The sequence below is a fragment of the Misgurnus anguillicaudatus genome, chromosome 12, assembly GCF_027580225.2.
Source record: "Misgurnus anguillicaudatus chromosome 12, ASM2758022v2, whole genome shotgun sequence".
Taxonomy (NCBI): Eukaryota; Metazoa; Chordata; class Actinopteri; order Cypriniformes; family Cobitidae; genus Misgurnus; species Misgurnus anguillicaudatus.
The window spans coordinates 11,946,331-11,965,114 of record NC_073348.2 but is presented as its reverse complement, the minus strand read 5'-3'; the positions used below and the strand labels follow the sequence as shown (position 1 = coordinate 11,965,114).

The following is an 18,784-nucleotide window of genomic DNA, read 5'->3' as shown; positions in this document are numbered from 1 at the left end:
GTGTATGTGGTCAAGCTAGCTGCCGTTTGAAAACACAGTGAATTTAAATTCTGATTCCCCATGTTATAACGCAGGACTGAAAGCTAGTTTACTACGAAAAAATATTATCAATTGTTGCAGTGGCTGTTTACTTCCAAGTCTTCAATGTGGCCCCCGTTTCTTAAGCCAACCTCAAAACCAGTGTACAAAATAACCTATTACTGCTTTTGATGTTTTTGAATGTAAAAACTATGTGAATGTCATAAGTAGAGCTTGGACAACAGTATAAAACAATAAAAACAACCGATTTACCACACCTTTAAAACAATTCTATAATGCAATTGGTTCCCTTTTAAATATCTTTCAATCATGACAATCACATGTTAAGCTGACTGAGCTTGAGAAGGGTATTTCTATTTATTTAGATGAGGAGGCGTCTCGACAGCCTGTAAAGATCGCAGCCCTCGCAGGTGATTTACAAATTAAATCACAGTCATGCTGTCTGACCGAAGAAGAACATGATGCTAGATTTTAAGCTTGAAATACTGAAGTGCTTTAATCGCCACTATCAGATGAGCATTCCACATAGCGAAGGCTGGCTCGCCATCGCAGTGCACAACTTCTCCCGTCATAGAGGCATCCGTAGTCACCACGTTCCTCCTGCATTCATAACCAAGCTCCGTGCCTGAGAAAAACAGGTGAGGGGACCCACATATTAACAGCACTTTCATACAGCTGCATGGAACTTTGAGCGTTATCCGGGGCAGGACTTGAAAGTTGCCAAATGAAAAGCATACACAGCGGAATGAGCAGGGATGTAGCTGCCATGAGACCCAACTGTCTCTGAAATCAATTGAGGGGGCGAATAAACGCACTTTGAACAAGATGACAGCCAGCGTGTGCCCCAGCGTTAGTAAGGCTCAAGAACTGTTGAAGTCAAGCGTCATGCCTAAAAACACAAACCCCAAACTCTTCTTGGATTTGATTTTGAAACCTAAGCTCTCCAAGTGTTGGTGAAGAAAGGATCTGTGTGTTCACCTGCTCTTATTGAGCAAAGCCCTGGGCCTCATTTATAAAATAAACGTACGACAGAAAACTGTGTTCAGTTGTTTCCACGCAAGACTTGGTATTTATCAATATGGTTTTAAGTGAGCATAAAGATGTAGGGCCTATGTTTTATCCATTTGATATCCTATCAGAAAAGGAATCATAAGTTAGAAAAAGTTAGAAATAGTATTTTCATTTACAAATGACCTCTAATATAACAAAGTATCAAGATAAAATTGATTCTTTAATTCACCGCTCCTTTAATATCATATTTATGTTAATTAATTATTTAATTGCATCAATTTCTCTTCAGTGATCTGGCTCCAAACTGCATTGTCCAGACTTCCTTTTATTTTGTTTTTCAAGCCATTCCGTGTGAACTTGAAAGGTCAAAGTTCAGTATACATGGAGACGTTCCTCTGTGTGGCCGCGTTACTTTTCTTCATGCCGTGAACTCTAGGGGCGAGGCTTTCATTTTATGGACATAATATTCAAATTACTATAGTTTTCATTTGACACATTTATCAACATATGATCATTTATACTATGAAACTGCGGAATATGAAGGTTTCATGAATCACATGTGAACCCCGTCATAAGATAAAATTTGCACATCGATTTGCGCTTGTTCTACGTAAGATTGATTAATGAAGCCCATCATGTGTGACCGTCAAACACATAAAATACCTTCTGGTAGTTGATGGTGTTTCCTTATTGAAGTCTGGTACTTCACCTTTGGACTGGCTACTCTTCACGGACACAATGCTGAATGAATCTGGTCTTTCACTAATAACACAAAGAGCAGAGAAAATATAACATCTGCAAGAAAAAGGCAAGTGGTAATTACAATTAATTGGTTAATATAGTGTTCTTCAATCCAGTCCTCGAGGACCCCCTTCCAGAAAGTTTAGACCCCCTTATTTGAAACACCTGAACCACCTCATCAGCCTCCTTCCAGAATGTCTCCCCAACAAGCTAATGAGTTAAATCAGGTGTGTTTATTAAGGAGACATCTTAAACATTCTGGAAGGGGGTCCTCGAGGAACGGGATGAAGAACACTGGGTTAATATATACAGTTGAAAGAAAAAGTATGTGAACCCTTTGGGCTTACTTGGATTTCTTCATAAATTGGTCATTAAATGTGCTCTGATCTTCATTTAAGTCACAACAATAGAGAAACACAGTCTGCTTAAACTAATACCGCACAAACATTATACGTTTTCATGTTTTTATTGAACACAACATGTAAACATTCATAGTGCAGGGTGGAAAAAGTATGTGAAACCCTAGGCTAATGACTTCTCCAAGAGCTAATTGGAGCCAGGAGTCAGCCAACCAGTCAACCATTAAGTGCACTTATGATCACCCCTGGAGAGCACCATTAGAGAATCGGAACACCCGCGCATATGAGGGGCACAAGGGCAGAAGTGCGTATATTGGGACACGGCCATTATCTGATGTGAACCATGCCTCGCACAAAAGAGCTCTCAGAAGACCTACGATCAAGAATTGTTGACTTGCATAAAGCTGGAAAGGGCTACAAAAGTATATCTAAAAGCCTTGATGTCCATGTGTCCACAGTAGACAGATTGTCTACAAATGGAGAAAGTTCAGCACTGTTGCTACACTCCCTAGACGTGGTCGTCCTGTAAAGATGACTGCAAGAGCACAGCGCAGAGTAATAATAATAATAGTATTAAAAAATGGGAGAAAGAAAATCCAGCGCGTGGTTGTGACTTTCAAAACAAGAGCCAGTTGTTATCGCCATAGAAACCGGAGGCACACTGAAACTGCATGCGAGCTTTAACGCGGTAACGCTCACGGTCATTCTCCGATCGACATGGGTTTTACACACAATATTAATCAGACTTGGGACCCGAAGAAATTTAACTATTATTGACCCGGACCCGACTGACCATTTCAAATATAAACCCAGAACCATACGGGCCGCAGGTGCTCCGTGAAGACCTGGAATGGTAAAGCTCTGCTCAAGTTCAGAAACAAAGGATACAATGTGACACGAGCTTGTTCGCGTCGCACCCAATTCATTGAGAAACAGAGAGCATGTGAACGCCACCGAACACATCAGGTCGCAGACAAAATGTCATTATTAAAGAGTGTCATCATCACGGAAGAACAAAAAAGACAAAATTTGATACCAGATATACTTGGGTGCTTGTTAACATACCTGGGCGGCGTGCCCAAGTAAAGTCAATGTGTGGGAAACACTGCATGGAGCAGTAGTGGAGTGCTCTTGGAGCGAGAGAAAACTCATACACTCTGACTTTCAAAAAAACTCAATCCATGCTCATGTTAAATACAGCTCCTGGATGCACTTCACTCACTTACTCTTTGTAGTCTTTATTTTAGGAGATATTTCATTACACCAAAGTCTGAAGGCAGGTTAGGCACAGCGAATGCAGGCAGATACATGGGTCAAGATTTTTATAAAAGAATTGATAATATTTTAGTCTGCGGTTCACCAAACCTTATACACACTTGTAATATACAGCATGAGTTGCTGGTGTTATTTTATGAAGCTTGTATTGTTAACAGAAAAAAAGCAAAAAGTTTCTGTTCCAGTTCCAAGAACAAAGCAGCAATAGAGGATTTGAAGACAGCGGTGTGAGAAAATAATGACTACCTAAATAAAAAAACTTTAAAATAAGATTTTGTATGAATAAAACAAGTGTGACCCTGTCAAGCTCCTGTCTTGTGTTTCACTGGTCTTGTGTTTTATTTTGAAGTTGTGGACATTTAGATTGTATTTTTGGGTCCCTGTTTTCATGTTTCTAGTCCTTTGCAGAAGGTGTGCAGTTATGTTATTTCATTGGTTCTTGTCCGATTGTCTTCCCAGGTGTTTCTTGTGTTCTTGTAAGCCCATGTGTATATAGATGGTTTCTTACAGTCTCTGTTTTTTATGGTCTGGTTAGTGGCTAAAATGAACTCTGCAACAAATGATGATGTGAAACATGGTAATCCACTCTTTTAGATGGCTTGTTGTCTGAAATAAACTACTTTTAAAGGACTCTAATGTTATTGATTTTTTTTTAAAGTTTACCAGAAGTTAGGTTTGTTCCACAAAAGCAGTCGTTTTTGTATGTATGTAGGTGTTGGTTCCCTGTTTACATTCTATGGATTGTTCTTCGTTACCGTTCATGAAATATATTTTTATCTTTTCAATATATCTTTTATGTTAATAAACAAAGTAACTTGTGTGAAACGGCCAGCAGACTCAGAGTTAGTGCCTTTTTTGCAAGGGGAGGCAACTGATATCAGTGATGAGGGGCTGAACAGTGAGGCAAGATATTCTCAAGTATCAATTTGCGCTACCAGTACACTATCAGAACATGTTTCAGCGTGGCTGAAAACATTATAACCCCAATAAGGTTACTCACTTAAACTGTGTGTTGTTTTTTGGATAGAAGTGCTACAATAAACACGCACATAGGGGCCGATACTGTGGGTGGTCGGGGGCTCAGCTCGAGCACCCATCAAAATGGCCAAGCAGATATGCTAAATTTAAACAAAAACAAGGAAAATCATGCAACTGTTGGCGTGACAAGTGCGGTTTATGTTGGAATGTTAATGTGAAACTATGGTGAATATAGGTGATAGTAGTAATAATAATCAATTTAAAACTATGCAAACATGCCAACTATTGGACATTTATGGTTCTGGTTTACTGCTGACGCATGATCTAAATTTGGAGGTCTGTTGAGTTCATACTAAATCCTCTGTTTTACTATTTTATTCCTATTTATTTCATAACATAATAGTTAAACTCAGGAAAACTTTATTTGACATTATCAAATAGTACAACTAAAGGTAACTATCTTTTGCTAACACCCTTTCCTAGCACACAGCCTGCTAACATCACAAAACAACGCCTGCTAGCATTTGTTTAACATTGTCCATTTACTGTTTACTGTGACTCTGCCTTTCTTGCCAATCTAATGGCGGATTTATCCAATATTTGTTTCACCCCCGAGTGCAGAACTGGTAGCTTTGCAAAAGCCACCAGCCTGGACTCGTGGTCCGTAGGCACAGCACAATGACCATCACCCTGAACCTGCACTACAGTCAGCAGCAGAGCAGAGACAGGCCCGAGGACCTCGTCCCCCACACAAAGCAACTTCACAGACCTTGTTTTGGTGAACGGAAACTCCACCAATCAGCTTAAAAGCAATAAGATAGTCGCTCCCTCACTTGTTATTGTAACCTGCATTTCATGGAACATGCATAGTTTAGGGTCTTCCATCAGCAAAGAGGGTTTTTTATGCGTAAAGTGTAAAGCAGTAGTATGGCTAATGGTGAAGGTTGAAGAACTAGAAACGCTAGTTGAAGCGAGTAAATATTAAAGGTTCTCTAAGCGAATCTGTCTGTTGATTTTTGAAATGTGTTTTCAAACAAACTAAGCGTAGTTAACTCCTCCCCCTCCCTTCCGTGTTTTTATGAACGCGCCCAAACCCAACCCCCAAATCCTTCTTGGCGTTTATTGGTTAGAACACTTTGTGATGGTTTCTGGTGTAGGTTTGGCCAGTTTGTTATTACAGTTTGTGGAGGCTGGGCTGTGTACAGAGATCGCGTTTTTTTACAGTTTGATCAGCGGACAGAAAGCAAGCAGATAGTGAGGAGATGTTTGCTGTATGTAACAAAAAATGTTTTATGGTCTAAAACGCTTGAATTCGCTTAGAGAACCTTTAATGCTGCACTAATGATGCACCACTCACATGCTTCTATCACAATTACAAACAGGGTCTCTTCACACAACAGCACACCAGCTGAGATGTCTGTCACAAGTAGGGCTGTCACTTTTGTGAAAAAATCATTTTCAATTTTTAATATATAAGTGTTCATTGAATCGATTGTAAAATCGATTTTCCATGTCTAAAAAAGACGTTTCCATTTAACGCCAAATAACAGACAAATGTAAAGAGAGTGCCTGAAACGCACAAGACAGCAATATTTCTTATTCATTGTCATTAAGTTTCGTGCAGAATAAAAAACAGCAACAGTAGTGCAACATTCTCTAAAAGAGTGGACTGCTGCCATAAATGAAAAACATTACTGCAGGTTCAACCGGCTGCTTTTATGATTTAGGCAATTCAAAATTTATTTTAAATAATGATTCGATCCATTTCAAACAACTGTTCAAAAATGAAACTTTAAATACACTTACTTGAAGTTGAGAACATGCTGTGTATTTTATTAAACGTAACCGACACTTAGGCGGCACTAGGCAGGCATAATGAAATGCGCAAAAAGAGTAGGGCCATTACAAATTATTGGTCAGGAAAACAAGTCAATCAACATTTTAGGGGTCAAGAGCAGAGCGCTTTTCATTCACTATGTCCATCTGTTGAGAAGACGCACTCCGACCGCACTGATGTCCCAGGGAAACTCGGGTACTTCGTTGCCCGCTGCGTATTTCGTACTGCCAATCTTCCATCTCAAAAGCGGGTCGTTGTCAGCTCGCAAGGGTGGCTCCTTGTCATAACTCATCATCTCCTGTAAGGTCACAATTTCGACGCTGTCTCGTGTTGCACAGGTTTATTGACGTTGTCCTCAGACCCGGCGCCAGACACAAATTCACGGACGGGCATTTCATTTTTTAGGGGGGGCACAAATGAGAGCAACGTCACTGCAATGCATAATATCATTAGTTATGCATTAAGTGGACAAAAAAAGCGAGGAAGAACGAACATACCTCTCCATTAACGCAATACGGAGAAGTCGTAAAGATTGGACCTAGCTTACTGAAGCAATCTAAACGCAAATAAAACACGTCGCAGGGCTCGACATCAACGCTTGTCCGGTTAATATCAGAGACAAGTAGATTTTTTAAAAGGCCAAGTGAAAGAGAATTTTACTTGCTCGACCGAACAAGCTGCCTAGTCTGATTAAAAAAACGCCAATAACAATCACCAAAACAGGATGATGATTCTTCATCCTTTAATCAATGGCGACCGAAAGTGCATAATGTAAAAACGCAAAGTTAAACAAATAAGCACAGCAAACGCAAAGTGTGTTAACAAAGTGGGTTAAACATACTGCGGTAAAAATGTGGATTTTTTAATAACATGATACAGAGTTAAGCAGCATCACATCACGGTTGAAAATGTGACAGATTTAATGACAGTTCACTACAAGTAATTAATATTAAGCCACTTACATTTTAGACGCAATGTTGACTGTTTTTGTTGTTTCAGTGGCGAAAATAGTGAAAGATAACAGCAGAACCATAACATGTCAGTCTCACTGCAGGCAGCACTCAATCGTGTCTTAACATTAAGCGGTGGCGCGCTTAGCAAACAACCAAACATCCGCGCTCACTACTGACAAACCAATCAAATTCGTTTAAAATATATATTTTTTTTAAATCAGACCAAACACATTTTTATTTTTATTCATGAGTTATATATGTACAAAACAATAACTTTTAATTAATAACAGTGGCCTATTGATAAAAACATGGAGCTGGTGAACAGGTGAAGGCAGACCGCAGGTTCGTCCAGGGCGGGCACTAGTGACTCACAGGGCGGGCCCGGCCCCCTAAAGCCCGCCCATGGCGCCGGGACTGGTTGTCCTCCATTTTCTTTGCAAAACACTAGATGCAGCGATTGAAAGCGTGAAACTATAGGTGCGTAAAATTGCTGGGTATTTTCTGTCTAGCTTTCGCACACCTACTGCACTTTCGGAATTCTTTATTTTCTTTTTCTGCTTGTTTGTGAGTTTTGTTACTCTATATTTTTAACTGTTTAATTCTTTTAAAATTTAATAGTGTACTTATTTGGTTAAAATCGATTGCCTATTTTCGTTTTCGAAACGTTTTTTGGTTGGTCCGATCGATTGTGCAATCGATTTTCGAACGAAAAGTGACAGCCCTAGTCACAAGCGCCCTGGTTATAGGTGATTCTATTCTCAGGAACGTGGAAATAGAGGCACCAGCCACCATAGTTGAATGTAAACTGGGAGGCAGAGCATCTAACATTAGATCCAAACTTAAAGTGCTGGCAAATGCTAAGCATAAGACTCTGCCAGTTGGAGATTCAAAGCATTAATGCAGAAAACTGGATCAGGGATTGAGTGTCCCTGGACTGTTGGGCGTGAGCTTTGCATATGGATTGTATCAGCTCTTTACTTGTCAATAGCGCGGGGTGTTGCGATATCAGCTCATTTTAGGTAATAAAGATATATAATATATATATAATATATATAAGATATATAATAAGAGAAAGACCTGTGTACCTGAAATTATCTGGTTCTGTGTTTCCCTAGTCCTGTAGCCTAATTTTGAAGTGATGTCTTTGTCTGCCATGTCTGTAGTCCTTTATAGTTATTTTTCCATTTGTCCTTCTCTGATTGTCTTCCCAGGTGTCTCTTGTTAACCCATATGTATATATTGCCCTTGTGTTTCAGTTGTCCTTGGTCGAGTATTTCACTGCAATGCAAGTTCTGGCATTTGTTCCCTGTTCTGTGTGCCTCTCCAATATGGATTATCTTGTTCTTGTTTTGTTTTCCTTAAAACCTACTGCATTTGGACCTGCTACCTTTCTCCTTCATTACAGTACTTCTCCTTCAGTTTGCACAAAGTGAAAATATTTGTTTTTGATTTCACTTACGTCATTTAAAGGTAGAAATTCACAGCATTATGTTGACATTTATCTTTTGTTCGTCTGACAAGTTTTCGCTAAGTTATAGTTAATTCTTCAGACACGTTTCTGAAAGGACTTTTCTGAGGGATAGAGAACAGAAAGCTCATCATGTTTATTTTCATAATTTTATGAAAGGCACATGTAGTGGGAGATTTTTTATTTTAATTATAGTTTATGAACTTTGTTAAATGCAAAATCTTTTTCTTCTTTCGTGAAAGATTTCTGTTCTTTCCATCTGTTCAGTAGTTAAGTGCTCAAGGACTAGAACGTTATACAAAGTCCTAGCAGATCAGATAAAGGGGGCTAGTGAATGAAATAAGTAACAACTGATGAACAAGTGAACAAACTCAGTAAACGGTAGTTCACTGAGAACAAAATCATTTCTTCTATTTGACTAGATGTGCTTTAACTGATATGTTTCTTAATTATTGATAAACTGAAGGTTATTTTCAAAGTGACGCTGGAACTAAAATGACGATCTTTGGTTCATGGGCAGAGATGGGATGACTATGTATTTTTCAGTATCTTGCTATAAATATGTGAACAACTTTGTGAACGGGACTCTCATTTTTACCTCTGCTTACAGAGGGTGATAGACTATTCTGCAGAATATAATACATTCAGACAAAGAAAATTCTGTTAACAGTGTTGTCTGTGTGATCCTTGACTTTCACTCTTTAATGGTATTATGTGATGCGACTAAAATTTCACGACACACAACATTTTGTTTTTATTGGGAGTGGACATAAAAAATTTGACACTCTAAATGATGTATAAATCATATCTGCATGTCTGAGAGTTCATTGTGTCACATGGGCTCAATATTAATGACATAGGCTGCGTTCACACAGTACCATAATACAGTTGTCAAACCCATATTTGAGTGCTTAAGACGGCTGTGTTCACACGCATTTCAGTTGTTTACGGGTTTGAAAAACGGCATTCTATAACCGACCTCACACTCATACATTTTCAGAGAAGCTGTGGCGTTTGGACAGAATCGCACTGGACAACCAGTTGTCCGTCACATCATCCGTTTCTCTCTGTGCATCAAATAAATGCAAACTACGCAGCAAGATTGTTACATAAGGTTAATGCGATATTATATTACCTTCATAGACGTCACTAGCATATTACATTATGTATATGTATAGTTATGTATTATGTAAGTGAGATATATAGTTCTGCTCTGCAAAATTATAAAACCTTAAAAGTGGATGATTAATATAATAGAGTATATAATAAAAGGAATAGTTCACCCAAAAATAAAACTTTGCTGTTTATTTACTTGCCTTTTTTCTTAAGTAGAGCAATAAATAAATTATTTTGCAGAAACCCCATCTGTGATTTATATAATAGAAGTCAACAGATCCGTCACTTTGAAAGCTCAAAAAGCAGATATCCAATACAAAAGTAATCCCCATGACTCCTGGTGACATATGTGACCAGTCAAGGAAAGTTGGGACACAAGTCTGATCTGGGGCATTTTGAGTTATTCACAGATTCTGAAAGTGCGGTTTCTAAGCTTTCCAATGATGTGTTACACATGGAAATCTGAGAAGTTGTGGCCATTTGAATATAACACATTCAAGAAAGATAATTCTGAAAAAATTGCGAAAGAAAAGTTAACACTTTCCCTGCCTGGAGAGACAATAGGGGTCATTTACATCTCATTTAGCTAAGCCATACCCCCTGTAAAGCCGTTTTGAGATACAGATGTTCTAGCATCATATGTAGTATTTTGTGACAGAAGTCCGGATGACTTTTTACCTTTGTGGGGATCACAAGTCGAATCCAGTCTGTTTCAGATGTGTGAATCATCCAATGACCATTTTTGTCCCTAAAAATGCATATAAACCGTGAAATATAGATATATAGTCTATTGTTTACATCAGATTTCGCATGAACGTCTGGTAATAGAATATAATATACAATCTGAGAACTATTTACATCGTAACATTTAAAGGTATATGCTGAACTGAAAGAACTGACAGACTGATGACGTCAAAGTACTGCGAGAGCGAGTCGAAATTAAACTACTCTGTAAGATTTCTTGAAGAGCTCTTGCGGTACTTTGACGTCATCTGACTGTGGCGCCGCATAAAGTCAGTGACGCGGCTGACGTACGACACGGCTGACTGTTATCCGTTCCGCCCCAGCTTCTTTTTTTCTTTTTTTGTGCGCCCGAGCTTCGTTTACAGTCTAGGGAGATGCACCCTATAAGTTTGAAAAAAAAACTTAACAAACATGTCTGAGGAAAAGGTCCGCGTAACTACAGTCGCGTGACTTCATGCAGTTCACAACAGAGCCGGATTACACAAAAAGACAATGCTAAATAAAGTGGTAATTCTTGTTATTTTTGGACCAAAATGTATTTTCGATGCTTCAACACATTCTTACTGACCCACTGATGTCACATGGACTACTTTGATGATGTTTTTATTACCTTTCTGGACATGGAAACCATACATAGATTTTCAATGGAGGGGACAGAAAGCTCTCGGACTAAATCTGACGTTAAAACATCTTAAACTGTGTTCAGAAGATGAACGGAATAAGTCTACCCTTTTGCCATACTAAACTATGTTATTACCTCAAACTAGACGAATTAATACATACCTATCTTAATGCAATTATTTTCCCTATCCTTATTTAGTACTCACGCAGTTCCCTTTGGGGGCGGGGGCAAAAAAACAAGCCGCTTATCCAGTGTGTAAATACACATAGACAACGAAGCCCCCCACTGCATGCTAAATTCTCCGGAAAAACAAGCCGATTTCAACCGCAAAATATATGCTTTTAAATATACAAAAACTGGTATCTAAAACATGGAGAGGCTTCTTTGTGATCTCAACTAACAGATTCTGCAATAAAACGAAAAACACATAAAAAAAAACTTTGTTTCTCATTATCTCGAAACTTGTGCTACCGACTTGTGTCACTGGTTTCCGTGACGGGTCACAAATGAACATCTTGTGAAGCAAATCGGTCAGTTATTGCAGGAAAATGAACGCTATTTACAACATTATTAGCGTTAATGCAGAACCTTGGACACGCTTTATGCTCCCGCTCTATTGGTGGTACTGAGAGGCTAGTTTTGCCTGCGGCTGGCAAACCATTCTCTCAGTGCCACCTACAGAGCAAGAAGCGCACTTCCTATGTGGCTGAGTTTATAATGCTGTAAAATAAAGGTCAATTTTTTGCAAAAACTGATCAATTTGCCTCACAAGACGTCAATATATCACCAGTCATTTGGATTACTTTTGTATTGGATATATCTGTCTGTGTTTCACTTTCCCGCGCTCTTATGGCGCTTTTCCATTGCATAGTACCCCACGGTTTGGTTTAGTTTGGGTCAGCTTACTTTTGGGAGCTTTTCCATTAGGTGCAGTACGTGGTACCCGATACTTTTTTTCGTACCACCTCGGTTGGGGTTCCAAGCGACCCGAGCTGATACCAAACGTGACGCGAAAACACTGTAGATCACTGACTGGTCTGAAAGAAACGTCACTAACAGCGTCATCGCTAGCTTTACCTGTGCTAGGCTAGCTTGCGCTGTCTCGAGCAAACATGTTGTCATCTGTGCTCTGCTATAAGTTCCCAAACTCCCTTTTAGCGAAGAAAAACATCCACATGTTGAGAATCAGGGACTCCATAACAGTTTTTTCCAGACTTGCAGTTTGTGGCGGAACATTCGCGACAGGCACGTCAGCATTATATGCTTAAATGCAACTTCAGTGAGGCTCAGCGGAGCGCCGTCGGCTGACGCCGCGGGTGTTTGAAACTGTCATGTGATACAGAGTTAGTGATAAACGCGATGTGCAAACATCTATTTGTGGTGGCCAATTTTAATTTTGTGGCGGACTGAGAAATAAATAAATGTATGGGAATGTACAACAACATTCCTCTCACTTGTATGATGTCACAGCTGTGGGCAGCGCAAATATAACGACACGCCTAAAATCCCTCCCACTACGAAGTGATACTAAACTCGATGGAAAAGCTAACAACACCAAAGTGAGGTGAGCTGACCCGACCCAAACTAAACTAAACCGTGGGGTACTATGCAATGGAAAAGCGCCATTAGTTTGAAGTTATGTCTCTGTTTGCCATGTTTGTAGTTCTGTGTAGTTCTTTTGTTCATTGGTCTGCTGGTTGTTCCCCAGGTGTGTCTTGTTATCCCTTCAGTGTATATAAGCCCAGTGTTTCAGTTGTCCTGTATCAGATGTTGTTTACATGCGATTCATCCTGTCTGGTTTATATTTATTTCTGTTAAATACTTTCAGTGTTATTTTGTATTACTTTGTTTATGTCGTCATTAAAGTCACTTGGACTTGGAGCCGCTGCCTCTGCCTGCCTTTGTCCACACTCGTAAAAGAAAGGCTGATCAAGACAGGATCCAGCAGTGACTTTTACCATCCCATGACACACCATGGACTTAGCAGCTTTTGGGTCTCCACCCATGAGACTTCTTATGCTCTGTCAGGGCTCCCGTTCCCTTAAGAATCACACCTGGGACTTCTTAGACCTTGTTCCACACACCCATTACCCACATAAGTCACTAATAGTTTTTATCAACAAAGTTTAAACAATCCACTCAGAACACAACTCTTTCAATATGATCCTCAGGGGAGTTTTGAGAACTTTGTGGAGCTAGCGCTGGCGTCTAACAGTTTTTTTGGGGGGGCAGTAGACACCAGGCTTCACAGGCCGGAGAGCCAGGCCGGTTAAGGATGCCTGCGTGTGCTACGCTAATGGTGGCTAGCCCAAGACTCATGCCTGCACCCGTGCCCAAGATGGCTATCAAGCCTGAGCCACTTTCTGAGATGGCCGCCGCCATGCCCGTTTCTGTTCCGAGGCTGGCCCCCATCATTACCTGCACCTGTTTTCAAGATGGCCACCGTGCATGGACCTGTTCTAAGGAGGGCTGTCGCCATTCCTGCATCTGGTCCACAGAGGGCTGTAGTCATACCTGCTCCTGTTCACAAGATGGCTGCCGCCACACCCTGTCACTTCACAAGATGGCTGTCACACCCGAGCCACTTCACAAAACGACCTTCTTTACACCGTTTATAGTAAAACTCAGAACCAGAAGATTAGTTTCCAGTCTGAAAGATACTCCATTAGTGTCAGTACGGACGGCTGGTGTTCCTACTCCAGTGGTCTCTAGTTCTGTGGAACAGATGATGCCTGAGGTATATCATTTGAATTCTGTGCTTGGCTCTGTGGTGTGTGTGGTCTGCTTTCTGCTCTTCTTTTCAGCAAGATGTCTCTCAAGCCCATGAACTCGAGTCTATTGTACTCCTTGTCACAGATGATAGGTTCAAACCTAAGCCTCCTGCACTTCCTGTCACGGATGAGATGTCCGAACCTGAGTCTCCTGAACTTCCTGTCACGCCTGAGAGGTCAGAAACCCAGAGTCCTCTGCATTTCCTGTTTCGGCTAAAAGGTCTGAATTCGAGTCCCCTGAGCTTCCTGTCTCGACCAAGTTAGCTGAGCCTAAGTTTCCTGAATTTTCTGTCCTGACCATAAGGCCTGTTTCCAAGAGTTTGCTTTCCAAGATGTCCACTTCTACTACTTCTACTTCTTCTTCTACTTCTTCTTCTACTTCTTCTTCTACTACTTCTTCTTCTACTACTTCTTCTTCTTCTTCTTCTTCTTCTTCTTCTTCTTCTTCTTCTTCTACTTCTTCTTCTTCTACTTCTTCTTCTTCTACTTCTTCTTCTTCTTCTTCTACTTCTTCTTCTACTTCTTCTTCTACTTCTTCTTCTACTACTTCTACTACTTCTTCTACTACTTCTTCTACTACTTCTTCTACTACTACTTCTACTACTACTACTTCTACTACTACTACTTCTACTACTACTACTTCTACTACTACTTCTACTACTACTACTTCTACTTAGGGCTGCACAATAAATCGCATCTGTTTGTCACGCGCATCACGTCAGTAATGCCGGTTCCTTGATTAGTAGTAAATCACCATCAGCTGTTTTCAGATGAAGGTTAACTGTTCTCAAATCTACATTCTCAAGATGCCTTCAAGGTTGAAAACCGCAAACATTTTTTGTTATGTGAACGTTTATGTTAATTCAGATAATTTCTAACACAGTCCATATTTGGCCATTAAACACATAAAATACCTTTCGGTAGTTGATAGTGTTTCCTCATTGAAGTTTGGTACTTCACCTTTGGACTGGTTACTCTTTACAGACACAATGCTGAATGCACCTGGTCTGTCACTATTAACACAAAGAGCAGAGAAAATAAAACATTTACAACAAAAATGACCTCAGTGGTAATTACAATAAACAATTTAGAATTTTAATTTAGTAAAAAAAAAAGAAAAAAAATAGGTCAATATTTTTTTTCTGTGTCCCTGCAGTGGCCTAATTAGCCACTTTCATTTACTTGACAATTTTATAGTAAATTAAAATGAATTTGTACACAAAATTCATTTGGACAAAAGGTGCAAGGAATCATTGAAGCTCAATGAGGGAAAACATAATATTAAAAACCAAGAATATAACAACAGGATGATTTTAATCACAATTATTGAGATTAAGATACAATGTATCTTGTTTATCTAATGAAGGTAAATAAGAAAAGTTTTATAATTCTTACCATAACGAGGTCCTATTAAATTTTTTTCCCATTTCAATTTTAGTTTGTGATGCTGTTTAAGCATAAAAAATGTATGAAAAGATACAAAGCTAAGTCCAATGGCGCTATATGGTACACTTTTTTCAGTATACTGTGATGTTACAGTTTTGCTCATTTAAATAATTCCCATCCAACACATGCATAGATCACATGTGGAATATGTCCCCCACTTTTCACTTATGTAAGTCTCTATCTGTCTTATGTCTTAATAATCCCTTTAATACTTTACCATTCATTGTAAAAGCTATTTTGTGTAATACAAACATTTTGTGGTGTGTGTGTGTGTGTGTGTGTGTGTGTGTGTGTGTGTGTGTGTGTGTGTGTGTACCTTATTTAGGTAGAAACATTGCATCTGAAATTTATTAGACAAATTAACTGTCTAATAAATTAAAATAAACATAACTAAATTGTCCTGTTTAAGTTTGTGTAACCGATCTTGGTGTTACCCAAATCTGCTCTGATTGAGAGTCGAACCAGTGATAGGTTCAGCATGACAGACAGCCGCTCTAACAAGCTCTGAGGTTGACACACTGCACTGCACAGCTTTCATGCACTCGCTTGGCCACCAATGAGGTGTCTATACCTCTGTATTTTTAACAATGTGTAATAAAAGGCATTAAATGATTTTTAATGACTTAAAACAGACTCACCTTTGTTCCTCTGAGAGACATATCTCAGAGGCAGAGTCCTTTTCTTGCTCCTCTGCCATTACTTCAGCAAAGTTTCCATTGGGCTGGTTTCTCTGAGTTGGTTTAGACAGCGCTGTATTAACCCTCAAATGGTCCTCGTTTTCTGGTTACACTTGGGGTCTTTGGTGTCCCCAAAATTGAAAGCATAATTGTAAGAAATATATAAATTTTCAATAATACAAATCTTTTTTTGTTTACTTCTCATCTATACAATAAGTTGATTTTAAGTACTTTTGTACCTATTTATCACAAAAATCCTCAACTATACCATTAGCTTGCATGTGAAATATTAATTTTTATGCAAAAAAGTCACTTAAATGATTATCTAAATTTAATTTAAATTGTTTTTGGATATTGATCTAGGTGTTAGGTGTAGAATTCCACCTTTTGCTGGCTAGAGATAAACCTAAAGGAATTACCGTTTAAGAAAGAAATAGCTTTGACCAGCAGTTTGGTACTTCACCTTTGGACCAGTGGGGCTCGTGACTCCTCATCAGAGGATGCGCTAATTCAAAATAAGTGTTTGGCGTATCATGTGTGTGGTTCCCTTTTTCAAAATATGTGTCCTGCGTGTCGAGAGAACATGTGTGCATCACGTGTTTTTTCAAAATAAGTGCCTGTGTCAAAACAGTTTATGATAAAAGAGACACTCACGTTTACAAAATACACGAAAGACACTCCCTTAACATTAAACTCTGATTACGCATGAGATTATGCGAGAAACGCGAGTGTCTCTTTTCATAAACCCTTTAGAAGCGTCTGCAGCAGGCACTTGTTTTGGCAACACACACGATCTCTCAAAGCGCAGAACACATATTTTGAAATTACTAACCACACACATGACGGGCTACATACATGTTGTGACGAACTTCGTATCATGCACACTCAAAAAAAAGAAGTCACCGGCCACCACTGCTTTGGACTGGTTACTCTTTACAGAAAAAATGCTGAAAGCACCTTGGTCTGTTACTATTAACACAAAGAGCAGAGAAAATAAAACATTTACAACAAAAAGGACCTTTCCAAATTTCTGAAAAAAGACAGGCAAAAGTTGTCTATTGTGTCTACTGTGTAGCCAGTTGTTTAAGTTTGAAAGCAATATGTTGTATTTTTATAACATTAAAATTACTTGAAATGTTTCTTATAAATGGATATCTATTTTAGGAGGATGGCCCTCGCAAAAGGTTCATAAAATTTGGAGGTCCTTGTCATTATAAAGTTTGACAGATAAACCCCTGACTTGACCTAGATACAAGAAAAACAATGAATTAACCAACAACAGAACATTTTGATTGTTTATGTACCAGAGACATTATATTATTCCAAGCTTGCTCTAGCAAGGATATAAACACAACGTGGGATCAGGAATGGATCTATGCTAATAGGGCAGAGTCTATTATCAGTCATGGGTATGTTGTTGCTGTTAGGGCTGTCACGGTTGTCATAACCACCACGCCACCCTGGTGAGGGAGTGGATCCTGCGATGGAGAAGTGCGTCCTGCGGTGGTGTGCACGTTACAAACTATGAAAAATAGTCATCAAGACTGTCTTATTTCATAACATTAACAATTATTAAGTTGAATATGTTTCTTTGTTGATTGTACTTGCAAATGTAATGGTCAGCTAAATGAAATATACCAGGCTTGATGACATATGCGACCTCCGGATGCTGCAGGCTTCGGATTGAGAAACGCCCGTTTTATCTTGGTCACTCAAGGTTGCGAACAAGTATCAATCTGTGCTACCAGTCTCAAATGTCGCGTCTAAAACCATGCAAAAACGTGACCATTCCGCTTCCCTCCTCTTCAAAGCACGTGGGGGTTCCAGAGCGTCTTTTGTTGTTAACTCTTTCACCGCCAGCATTTTTCATGATTTTCACAAAAGTTTAATGCCTTCCAGAAAATGCTCCTTTTTAAATATATAAACATACAATATTTGAATTAAAAGAACAGACCCTCTGCTTTCAAACAAAATAAATCTGTTTCATCCTACCTTCATGTGTTCTGTTTTTATCACCTCTCAAATATGTGTAGGTTTCATCAAAAACACCAAATTTTTAGCAAAAAGCTGGGATAATGAAGGACTTTTGATAGAGATCAGATGCAGAGCGATCTTTAAAACATACACGGACATACAGCTGTTTGCCCTAGGGCAGGGCTATTCAATTGGCGGCCCGCGGGCCAAAACCGGGCCCCAAGGTAATTTGATCCGGCCCTTTATGTAGTCTGTAAAAAATGCATCTCTAGAATAAATTTTGTTAGTTAGAAAACGGGCCCTACAGTTACGAGTTGATGCGCATGCGTCTGTTTCAAACAGCATGAGTTGCAGAGCGCGAGTCACGTGACTGGCGCGAGCAGCTGTGTCACGTGTTTATATTCGCGCTTTGGTCCACAACGTGAACCTACCCCGCTCGCGCCCGCCTCTAAAGACCTGATGACTGACAGTGGTGAGTAAAGAGACCGGACTCTATGGCTGATTTGTTGTATTTCCAGCATAAAAACACTGCATTTTCTGACAATTGTTGTCTGATATGTCAGCTCAATGATGACTTGCTTATCCACAATGACATTAACGTTAGATGTCTTAATAAAGGAAACTCGTAGAAACGATTTTGTAAAATAGACAAAAAGATCCTGGCGTTTCTCCAAAAATCAAAGCAGACAAAGGCTAAAATATTATGCGAATCATCATTCTTACACAAAAATGCAATTTAAACAAGTAACAGTTAGTCACCCATCGCTCACAGC

At 39.4% G+C, this 18,784-nt stretch overlaps 1 protein-coding gene across 1 annotated transcript in view; it reads right to left on the bottom strand.

Annotated features, from left to right (window-relative positions):
• Positions 1-18,784, bottom strand: part of LOC141368896 (uncharacterized) — a 137,596-nt gene that overhangs the window by 82,964 nt on the left and 35,848 nt on the right. Inside the window, exons 2-4 of the mRNA XM_073873688.1 lie at positions 15,999-16,157; positions 14,829-14,927; positions 1,714-1,812 (exon numbers count right to left, since the gene is read on the bottom strand). Of these exons, the coding sequence (XP_073729789.1) occupies positions 1,714-1,812; positions 14,829-14,927; positions 15,999-16,057 (257 nt within the window). The 5' untranslated portion in view covers positions 16,058-16,157. The remainder of the gene's footprint in view (positions 1-1,713; positions 1,813-14,828; positions 14,928-15,998; positions 16,158-18,784) is intronic.